At 36.5% G+C, this 11,325-nt stretch overlaps 1 protein-coding gene across 1 annotated transcript; it reads left to right on the forward strand.

Annotated features, from left to right (window-relative positions):
• Window positions 1-1,583: 1,583 nt before the first annotated feature.
• Window positions 1,584-11,030, forward strand: LOC141439824 (DNA-directed RNA polymerases I, II, and III subunit RPABC1-like). Its single transcript, XM_074104203.1, has 6 exons — window positions 1,584-2,027; window positions 2,171-2,259; window positions 3,489-3,667; window positions 4,106-4,268; window positions 9,828-9,906; window positions 10,936-11,030. The coding sequence occupies exons 1-6, from the start codon at window positions 1,971-1,973 to the stop codon at window positions 10,999-11,001; spliced, it is 633 nt and encodes a 210-aa protein (XP_073960304.1). The 5' UTR covers window positions 1,584-1,970; the 3' UTR covers window positions 11,002-11,030.
• The last annotated feature ends 295 nt before the right edge of the window (window positions 11,031-11,325 follow it).

The following is an 11,325-nucleotide window of genomic DNA, read 5'->3' on the forward strand; positions in this document are numbered from 1 at the left end:
TTCTTCCAACGAACGGATTTAATTTATCTAGCAACTTGAGCGTTTTTTCCCGTGCGCTAAAGACGATGTGTTTTTTAATTTTTTTTCTTGTCTTATCTGTGGTAGAGTACTAATTATCAGTGTTGCCAAGGTAAAGTGCTGAGGAAGTTAGCCACATTCGCTACTTTTCGGGTTAAAAAACTTTACCGTATTTTACGCCGTCTCTATCTTACAATTCTTACAGCACTGAGAAAGCGGATGTCTGAAAATTTGTACTACATTTGATAAGCTAAAGGTGACTGACTTATAAAAATCAAACAATTTGAGTTTGAATTACTTGTGTACAAGTTACAGAGTTGCAAATTGAATATTAACAATTAAATGACTCATTAAGAATAATCAAAAATTAACTAGTGCTCACGCAACTTTATAAATAAATAAATAAATAACAGAGCTCCGACAAAAATGACTGGATGCAGTGTTTTTGGGTTTAAAAAAAGGTCTGACACAATATTAGTATGAATTGTCTTAATTATTGATTGTTTGCAAGAACATAAGATTGCGTAGAAGAAAAGGTTAGCTAATAATACCTTTTGAAAAAACTAGATTCCGTAGTTATTTTTAACGTTTTAGTGTTTTTTTTTAGTCATTTTTCTAACTAACGCTTTTTAGTCATTCATTCATATTCTATGCTTAGGTACTTATATTTAGCATGGCTGGATATTTTGACCCTTGCACGTAGTGTCGTATATACCTTTCGACTCTTGTACGTTTTTTACCTTGATACATTTAGCTAAACACGTGTTCACATTAGTTATTATACTTTATAATAATAATAATTATAAACTTTATTGCCATGCCAGTTACATTAAAATAAAAAAACAAAAACAAAAACTATGACGCTTGTTTGATTGGACCCGAATACATTTTAACTCCTGTCCATTTTAACCGCTGCACATTTTGACGTTTGTGCTTTTTGCCACGTAGACAGCCGGTCCGTAATTGTGACACAAATAACTATTTCACACCTCTCATTAAGTAAAGTAACTTTTACTCCCTGATGGGGGTGATCAAAGTGCAACTTTTCTGTTCAAAGCTTTACTAATTGTTTTTTATGCAAATTCAATTGATGATTGTAAAACCAAGCCATTTTGCTCCCTTGTGACGCAAATAAGTCAAATAACTATTTTCGCTTCTTCAACTGATTTTAAATATTTGTAATGGGCGGTGGATGAAATTTTTAAAATTGGCTGTTTTTTTTATCTGTAGGAATAAGTTTACTCTTTAAGTATCGATGAAGCTATACTTTCAAGTGAATTGAATTTCGTTTACTCGAAAATGTAAAAGAATATCAGATTTTTCTGTAGGACCGATTAATTATAAAAAATAAAATAGTTTTTATTTCCGCCAAAATGAACTACTACGCCTGAATACGGTTTTTGACTTGGTCCTCGTCCTCGTGAACGAACGAAAAAAAACCTAACTAAGATAATTAAAATGCAACCAACATAATAAAATGGCCTATTCCACTTAAATAGCTAAATTTTTGTTCAGGGACTTGGCAACACTTTCGTTCGGCATGTTTGACAGATTGTTTGTTCTGTTGCTGCAGGGCTACTACGAAACTCTAAACACGAAGTTCGTGTCGTGCGGTCTCTCTGACACCTATACTATTTAATACGAGAGCGAGAGGGACGGTATGATACTAACTTCGAGTTGCGAGTTTCGTAGTAGCCTTGCTGGTTCTGTCATGTCAGTCAACTGTCTGCCTGGGTGTCGGTCGTCACCTCAGCTGTGTATGTGTGTGTGTCTGTGTGTGTGTTGGTTGGTTGGTCGGTCGGGTGCGTGCTGGCTCGCTCTGGCTGTGTTGTGTGATTGTGACTGTAGCTGTTTGACGACATTATTCTCATTTAGGGACTGTTTATTTATTACTGCTTGTTCAGTTTAAATAGGAATTTAAAAACATTGTATATTCCACGAAGACTTAAAAAATGGACGACGATGCGGAAACTTACAAGTTGTGGCGTATAAGAAAGACTGTAATGCAAGTAAGTTCATAGGTTAGAATTGATGTTTTCGACGACAGTAAATAAAACTTGCGGCTTTGGAAGCGATGTATGAACAATTTACAAATGAATAGTCTAAATAAGTTTACAATTTGTTACTCTGATTTTATTTTCGTGCGTTACAGCTATGCCATGACCGAGGATACTTGGTCACGCAAGATGAATTAGACCAAACTCTTGACCAGTTCAAGGAACAATTTGGTGACAAACCGAGGTAAGTAATTTAAATACACTACGAAAATTACAAATAACAACCGGCACAAAAAAGATTTTATAAAAAAAATAAGTACATGTTGAAGTTAATGTAAATTAAAATGTATTCAACCTATATCAAAAAGTACCACATGGATGTGTTTCCCTCTACAACTTTATGAATCACCATTTTTGTAAAGTATGTAATAAATAAGACTGTAGACCTTATTATTATTTATAGTCCCTTCTGCAATGTGAACAGAATAAGGATGATTGAGACAGATAGTTAGATAGTGTGTATTTGTTAAATGGAGGCGTAAATGTGATTTCGAAACAATGGGTGGATGTAGAAGATATTAGGCAAATAGATTATGCTCTGGCTTGCGACAATACTTTTTATCTCAAAAAATTGCATCCCATCTAATAGTAATTATCATACTTTCTGCTGACCGAAAATATGCGACCCACAAGTCAAAAAATACGCTTGTCTGGTTTCACCCTGAGATTTGAACAGATATTCATATTTTTCATACATAATAATATCTGCCCCTAAAGGTTTGTAGTCAAGTCCGCTAACCACTCTGCTATCTGGCTGTTGAAATATTAATACTTATAAATATAATCTATCTATACTGGTTACCACAGTGTATCTTCACATTTTCTGATATAGTTCTTTCCAAAAGGTTTTCTTTTATTTTTGCATCTATAATTTGTAATACTGTAGGCTGCATTTTGAAGAATAAAATTGATCAATTTAGTATCAAACAGAATCCTTGTCTAAATAATAAGATTAATAAGTACAAAACTTATAGGTTATCAGCTGACTTTGTCATCTTCTAATGACATGCCAATCTGCTGATATTAGAACCTGCCAGTTATTTACTAGTTGAAACCTCTTAGGTCAAAACTTCATAGAATTGTTAAAGTGGTCAAAGAAAGAAAGAAAAAACAAAAAGAAATACATTATACATGAAGGTTCATATACATTCAGCTATATATGAGGTTAAAGTGGTGGAGTTACTGTTAATTACTGACATTAGAATTGTGGCGAAAAGTCTAAAAAAATGAATGATATACATACCTAAGAATAGCTAACAATACTGTTTTTTTTTTTTACCAAACATTAGCTATCAAGCTGTTTTTATTAAAACTGTCTTTACTTTTCATTGGCAAAATTATCCTTTAATGGACAATGCCCGTTAAAAAAAATAAAAAGACATGCACCTTATTCATAAAAAAATATTTTCACAGTGAAAAACGCCCGGCCCGCAGCGATCTTATAGTATTAGTAGCCCACAATGATGACCCTACAGACCAGATGTTTGTGTTCTTCCCGGACGAACCCAAAATTGGAATTAAGACCATCAAGACTTATTGTACTAGGATGCAAGAAGAAAATATCCACAGAGCTATTGTTGTAGTACAAGCAGGTAAGAACTTCAAGCGGTTTGAATAAATATGGTAAAATTTGACTATAAATTTATTTTACGTACAAATAGAAAATTCAGAATAGTAAATGAACTATTAAAATTCCATTATGGTTTATTTATTATTAATATTTATTGGATTCATTTGGTCACAATATATTAATGTATCTGCCTAATTAGTTGGCTAGTCATAATTAAAAAAAAATGATAATAGTCCAAGCCCTTGTATAGCCCCATATAGCTAAGGTGGTGGTGGTATAGATAAGGGGGGACGGGTTTAATAACAGGGTATATCTTTATAATTTAATGTTTTTAACTGACAAGAAAAAACAACAAGTCCAATTTTTTTGATAATCTTAAATCTTAACTGATTCAATAATTTTATTTTTTTATAAATCTAATCTCGTCCCCAAAATAATATCAGTAAAACTTCTATTTCAGGCATGACACCATCAGCTAAGCAGTCACTGGTAGACATGGCTCCGAAGTATATTCTGGAACAGTTCCTGGAATCCGAGCTGCTGATCAACATCACCGAGCATGAGCTGGTGCCCGAACACATTGTCCTCACTCCTGATGAGAAACAGGAGCTGCTTTGTCGATAGTATCCTTTCTAAACCACAATTTGAAAAAAAAAATTAACAAAAAAAGGAACCAAATTCAAACTAGTAGGTAGAAAATGATTTCCAGGGTTTTTGAAGTTTGTTCCATTTTTTGTAATAAAAATTGTTTTTGGTAGTTTTTAGTGCTGTAGCCAAAGTGCATCTCAAAACGATTCCATTAAGCTCAAACACAGCATAGTTATATCATTTTATAACAGAGTACCGGTACCTACGGTCTTCTTTATCAGGGTCCAGTTCACCAAATAATACTTTCTGAATGTAAATACTTGACTTGATGTTAAAAATGCCAAAATCGCTATAGGTGTGCTTCAAAAATTCGAAAAATGTTATTGAGTAACAAACATAAAAAAAATACACTCGAATTGAGGACCTCCTTTTTTGAAGTCGGTTAAAAAGATAGTAATATCTTCATAAATTAACCTAGTAGTTTGACTGAAAGTTTGAGTTTTTCGAAATTCATATGCTAAACATATCATAAGCTTTTCGCTGATGGAAACCATTGTGACGACAGCAGCATTTATAAACCTGTGAAACAATTCTACTTTGTATGTAGTTCCTAATCTGTACTAGGCCTGCGCTAGAGAACTCCGACCCAAAACCTCTCAATTCTCATTCTGAGAGGAGGCATTGACATGATGTTGAGGTTATTTTGTTACTTTGTTACTATTATATACTATTCTGTTACTACCCAGGGCTCAGATGTGCTAAAATTACCTTGATATTATCAAGGAGTCCTATGTGACAACACATGGACTTCCTATTGCTGATATGATGATGATAATGACTTCCATATTTTGGCTCTATTGCATTGTGTCGTCACGTGTACACAATACAAAGACTATTGTACGCCACAATAGTAAGGGATACAAAAAACAGGTGTTTACACAGAGAGAAAATTACAAAGTAACTTTAAACCTAAAATTGCTTAAAGTGGGTCCGGAGCAGTAACGTTTCCTGTGCTCTGTGCTGGGGTAGCATTTGCAAACAATAGGCGATTTTATCGCTTCAGATTGTACAGTCAACGTTATAAATAAGTTATCATTTCTGTACCTTGTCGCTTTCAGTGGTTACACAATTTCTTATCGCTTTTTAAACCATGATGTTAGTGACAAGGTACAAAAGTGATCACTTATTTATGACGTTGACTGTTCCTACTGACGGATAGGGTGTAAATTAGTTCATCATCATCATCCCAGCCGTAGGATGTTGGACACATGCCTCCCCCATAGAACTCCAGATCATTTTTGAGGTTTATAAAGGAGGGCGAAACGAGTTGGCGAGCGCAGTATAGGATGTAAAAGTAGCCAAGAAGATGCTATTGCCTGTCTATCTGGTATTTTCCCTTAGTCGGTTTCTACGGCGCCTACGGGAAGAGAGGGGGAGGTAACATTCTTACGCCGACGGCCCACGGCACAAATAAATTAGTTACTGCCCGCAAATTGTAACTTTTCTTATGACTCATACTATCCAAGCAATTACATACACACTTGACAACCTGAATGTCCTGAGAAGACATTGTAATTGATGTGTATCTCTATGGAAACGTTTATAGACTGATTGTTCTGTCGAATTAATGTGTCATTTTTAGCTGAATAAAGCCAAGTTTTCTTATTATTGGTTCTCATCTACGTATCAATTTATTCAGCTAAAAATGACACATTAATTCGACAGAACAATCAGTCTATAAACGTTTCCATAGAGATACACATCATTCACCCCTCCTAAGATGTCTGGTAGTCCTCCAGGTATACCGGTGCGCGCCTGACTCGAAGACATGGTTGGTTCGGTTACATGTCACGCTATCTCCGCCCTGAGCGATTCGAAGATGAACCAAGTGCTCCTGCATCCGATCTAAAATGGACACATTGGTATTTCACTTTTCAAAATTTCTTATCCGAAGAATGTACTCCCAACGCCGGAGACTCAATGAAGTTGAAGCTTCTTGTCAATCACCTTTCACCTACAATATTTTCGTACATACGTGCATGCAAAACCTACGACGAAGCCGTTAGTCTCTTAGAAAAATTATACGTAAAGCCCAAAAATGAAATACTCGCCAGGCACATGTTGGCGACGCGAAGGCAAAGAGCGGATGAATCAATAAAAGAATATATACAAGCACTTAAACTTCTTGCACTCGAGTGTCATTTCACTAATGTATCGGCAGAAGAACATCAAAAACAATCAATGAGAGGAGCATTTATAGCGGGTATTAGTTCCCAGAAAATAAGAGAGAGACTGCTAGAGAAGTTAAACCTGAGTCTAGACGAAGCCGTCAATTTAGCAATTTCCCTTGAAGATGCTGGAATAAATTCACAAGCTTTCGGGACCACTAATACACTAAATCTCAATGCTTTACCAGATTCTGAAAGACCAAATAATAACTTAGCGGCATCTACATCCTCCTTTCATCCGAATTCAAAGAGACGCTGCTTCTTTTGTGGTGGAAATGTTCATCAGCGCATAAAATGTCCTGCAGCTAATGAAAATTGTCAATTGTGTTCCAAAAAGGGTCATTTCGCAAACGTGTGCAGATCGAAGCAAACACACACAGCTAACGCGGTAACAGATGACATTATTCAATGTGACAATACACTCTCAGCAATCTCCGCTGCCTCTCCAAGCAGTCTAAGAAAGGCTACTTCACCAATATCAATTAACGGTTTTAAAGCAGAGGCCTTGATAGACACTGGGAGCTCTGTTAGTTTTATAAATAAGAGTCTGGTCGAGATACTCAAAATAAAGGTAAAACCTAGCCGTCAAACTATCACGTTAGCATCTCTCAGTCATGTTTCTTACGTCCAAGGTGTCTGTTACGTAAACATTCAGCTTGAGAAGCATCAATACAAAAACCAACCTCTTCTTATTGTCAACAATCTATGCGCAGATGCAATTATCGGTCACGATATACTTAAATACCACTCTTCTTTAGAACTAGAGTTTGGAGGAAGTCAAGAACCATTACGTATCTGTAACGTCATGGAAGCATCAGTACCGCCGGCATCTTTGTTTACTCACCGGTCTCCTCATACGAAACCAATAGCCGTCCGGTCCAGACGCCATTCCGCCGACGACGAACGTTTCATAAAAGCAGAAGTGTCCAAGCTACTTGAAGATGGAATTGTCGAACCCAGTGTCTCACCCTGGCGAGCACAGGTACTAATTGCCGGTGGAGGTTTACACAAGAAGAGGATGGTAATAGATTACTCCCAAACCATTAATAAATTTACTGAATTGGATGCCTTCCCATTACCAAAGATAGAAGCAATTGTCGCAAAAGCCGCTAAATACAGCTATTTCAGTCAAATCGATTTAAAAAGCGCGTATCACCAAGTACCCATTCTTCAAAAAGAACGAATTTTTACTGCATTTGAAGCAAATGGGAAGCTTTATCAGTTTACAAGAATCCCTTTTGGTGTCACCAATGGTGTAGCGGCCTTCCAGCGCACCCTGAATTATATAATAGACGAAGAACACTTGAGTGGTACGTTTGCATATCTAGATGACGTCACCGTATGTGGAAAGACGAAGGAAGAACACGATGAAAATCTGTCAAAATTTAAGACGGCTGCCGCCAAATACAATCTAACACTAAATGAGAGCAAATGTGTATTCAGTCAAGAAACGATTAACCTTCTTGGTTACACTATACAAAATAATACAATTCGACCTGACGAGAATCGCCTTAAACCACTGCTCGACCTACCAGCACCTGAAAATACGGCCGCATTGAAAAGGGTTTTAGGATTTTTCGCTCATTATTCTAGATGGATACATAATTTTTCAGAAAGAATTAAGCCACTGCTCTCAATATCTACATTTCCACTATCTGAAAGCGCAATCACTTGTTTTAACGAATTAAAAAAAGATATTGCAAAAGCTTCGTTGTCCGCTATTAATGAAAACGCCATGTTCACAGTAGAAACTGATGCTTCGGAAAATGCACTGGCTGCGTCTCTCTCTCAAAACGGGCAGCCTGTTGCGTATTTCTCACGATCTTTGACTGATTCAGAAAGGCGACACTCGGCTATTGAAAAAGAAGCGGCCGCGATAGTCGAAGCATTACGTAAATGGCGCCACTACTTGATCGGCAGGCACTTCCTCTTAATAACAGACCAACAATCGGTAGCGTTCATGTTTAACCAAATTCATTCGAGCAAAATAAAGAATGAGAAAATTGAACGTTGGAGATTAGAGTTGTCTTGTTTTAAATACGACATAGTATATCGTCCTGGCAAAGAAAATATAGTCGCCGATGCATTGACTAGAGTATGTGCAAATATGAACATTAACAACTTAAAAACTTTACATGACAACCTCTGTCATCCAGGAATTGTCCGTATGAATCACTGGGTGCGATCGAAAAATCTTCCGTATTCGGTCAATGACATTCGGCAAATGACTGCTAACTGTAAAATCTGTGCTGAAATTAAGCCCCGTTATGCAAATACACACGGACAACTTATCAAAGCAACGGCTCCCTTAGAACGGCTCAATATAGATTTTAAGGGGCCACTTCCATCAAAGTCAAAGAATAAGTATATTCTAACTGTTATAGACGAGTACAGTCGCTTCCCTTTTGCTTTTGCATGTAAAGACATGACGTCAGCTACTGTCATCAACTGCTTGAATGAATTATTTTATACTTTTGGCACACCGATGTACATTCACTCAGATAGAGGAACATCGTTTATGTCTCAAGAAATTACTCAATATCTCGTCTCACTCGGAATAGCTTGCAGCCGCACCACGCCGTACAATCCACAAGGCAATGGACAAGTTGAACACCTAAATTTTACCTTGTGGAGAACCATTCAGTTGAGCCTGAAGTCCAAGGGCCTGGAAATAGCCGACTGGGAACGGGTTCTGTCTTTAAGCTTACATTCGATACGGTCGCTGCTGTGCACAGCTACAAACGCTACTCCCCATGAAAGAATGTTCACTCACCCTCGCAGAAGTCCAAACGGAGTATCATTGCCTGCTTGGCTTACTACCCCTGGACCCATCCTAATAAAAAGAAGCGTGCGCCGTTCTAAATTCGATCCCATCGTGGATGAAGGATATTTGATTCAAAGTAACCCTAATTATTCTCATGTCAGGTACCCTGATGGAAGAGAAGGTACAATTTCCAATAGGCATTTGGCACCAATCCCATCAGATGACGAATATTTTTCTACATCCTCCGATGACAACGACGTTACGCCCCAGGCTGTGGTCGAAACATCTGCGCCTGCGAATGACACTGAGGAGGCAACAGCAGCCGAAGAGCCAGGACCATCAGGTACACAGCAATGCGCCGTGCGGCGATCTACCCGAGTCAGGCGCGCACCGGTATACCTGGAGGACTACCAGACATCTTAGGAGGGGTGAATGATGTGTATCTCTATGGAAACGTTTATAGACTGATTGTTCTGTCGAATTAATGTGTCATTTTTAGCTGAATAAAGCCAAGTTTTCTTATTATTGGTTCTCATCTACGTATCAGTAATTTTATATTATAGCCTATTAAAAAAAACCATTGATCCTTGACTCTTGCACAGTAAACTGAAAGAGAATATGCTAATGAGAATACAGGCAGGTGACCCCGTTGCGAGGTACTTCGGATTGAAGAGAGGACAGGTAACTATATTGTATTTCGAGCCAAATTATGAAAAGTGTAAACAGAGACGCCATTTATCCGACCACTGACATTCAATGATGTGAAAACCTAGAACCTATTGCAAACTAATTAATCTGTTCAGTAAATCGATTAATTTATTAATTGAATACATCAAGTATTTTTGTCTATTTTATTATTTACAATAATTGATTTCATTCCAAAGACTGTTTATTCAATTATAAAAGCAGTATCTATTTTTTAATTTTAAGGAATGTAAATAAAAATCGCTTATTCATCCTCATCCGCGCATTAATAGATTTTTAAAATGTCAAATTTTCCACCACCTCTACGCTAGTCTATGCTACTACAGATTATACACATGTTTCAATCAAGAAATAACTTCAGATTATGACGAAGATTTTTCAAATGAAAAAATAAATATTGAAATCAAGTGAATTTTGGTGAAAAAAGTGATTAGACATCTAGTTAATGACACGAATTATAGATAAATGTGTTATTGATTCGATCTAGTGGGTTTTTATACAATAATTTTGATGAAATCGGTTTGTTTACGCTTTTAATAAATTGGATAGGCATAATGTATATCAGAATGACCTGAAAGGTCGAATCTCTACTATAAAATACCATACCAACAACCACACTATACTTACATATTAACTTACCAGGCTAATTATTGCCATAAACGTGTAACTTTCACCCTTAAAAGAGAAACTTGTGCATCAAGCAAATAGGAAATCTGTTCCTTTACAGTGCTTTATAGCTAGCGCAATCAGGCAGACAGGACAGATGAGTGTTTATGTCCATCAGCGGACACAAGTATGAGAATAGTCATTCCCTTACGACAATATTATGATTTTGGGGCTTTCAAGAAAAGGGCTTATCCTTTCTTTAAAGGATGGCAACAGACCAATGACTATTGGAATTGTTGGCACTCACTCTCGTTCTTGCACTTATACATAAAACTTGATTAATGAAATGGACCAATGAAAATTGATGGGCCCAATTTTTATTTCAAATGTCTGTTGCAGGTAGTGAAAATTATAAGATCCTCGGAGACTGCTGGAAGATACATTTCCTATAGATTAGTTTGTTAACTAAGTTTTAATTAAATATTTTTTTACAACATCTGTTTTATTTGATACCTTCAACGAGTCCCTATTATAATAATAATGGTATTTAATGGAATGGTATTTATTGTATGGGCCAAGTTGCCCGAAATAAATGAATTTATTATTATAATTATTGTTTTTGATTTTATAAGGTAGGTGTATGTACCATCAGCCAAATCAGTAGTCTATCAATTTTTAAACAAGTCCATATCACATGAATATGTTGCTAAAGTCGAACTTTCAAGTTGACAGACACGTACGTCTATTGGCGTTATTGTTTTGTGACATGCAAACGATTATCAACTTTAG

The sequence above is a fragment of the Choristoneura fumiferana genome, chromosome 21 (genome assembly GCF_025370935.1).
Source record: "Choristoneura fumiferana chromosome 21, NRCan_CFum_1, whole genome shotgun sequence".
Lineage (NCBI taxonomy): Eukaryota > Metazoa > Arthropoda > Insecta > Lepidoptera > Tortricidae > Choristoneura > Choristoneura fumiferana.

Excerpts from the sequence above, each read along its gene's own strand:
- LOC141439824 (XM_074104203.1), top strand. The coding sequence starts at position 1,971 with ATGGACGACGATGCGGAAACTTACAAGTTGTGGCGTATAAGAAAGACT. Across the intron at positions 2,260-3,488 it reads CAATTTGGTGACAAACCGAG|TGAAAAACGCCCGGCCCGCA; the intron begins GTAAGTAATTTA and ends ATATTTTCACAG. Across the intron at positions 3,668-4,105 it reads TATTGTTGTAGTACAAGCAG|GCATGACACCATCAGCTAAG; the intron begins GTAAGAACTTCA and ends CTTCTATTTCAG.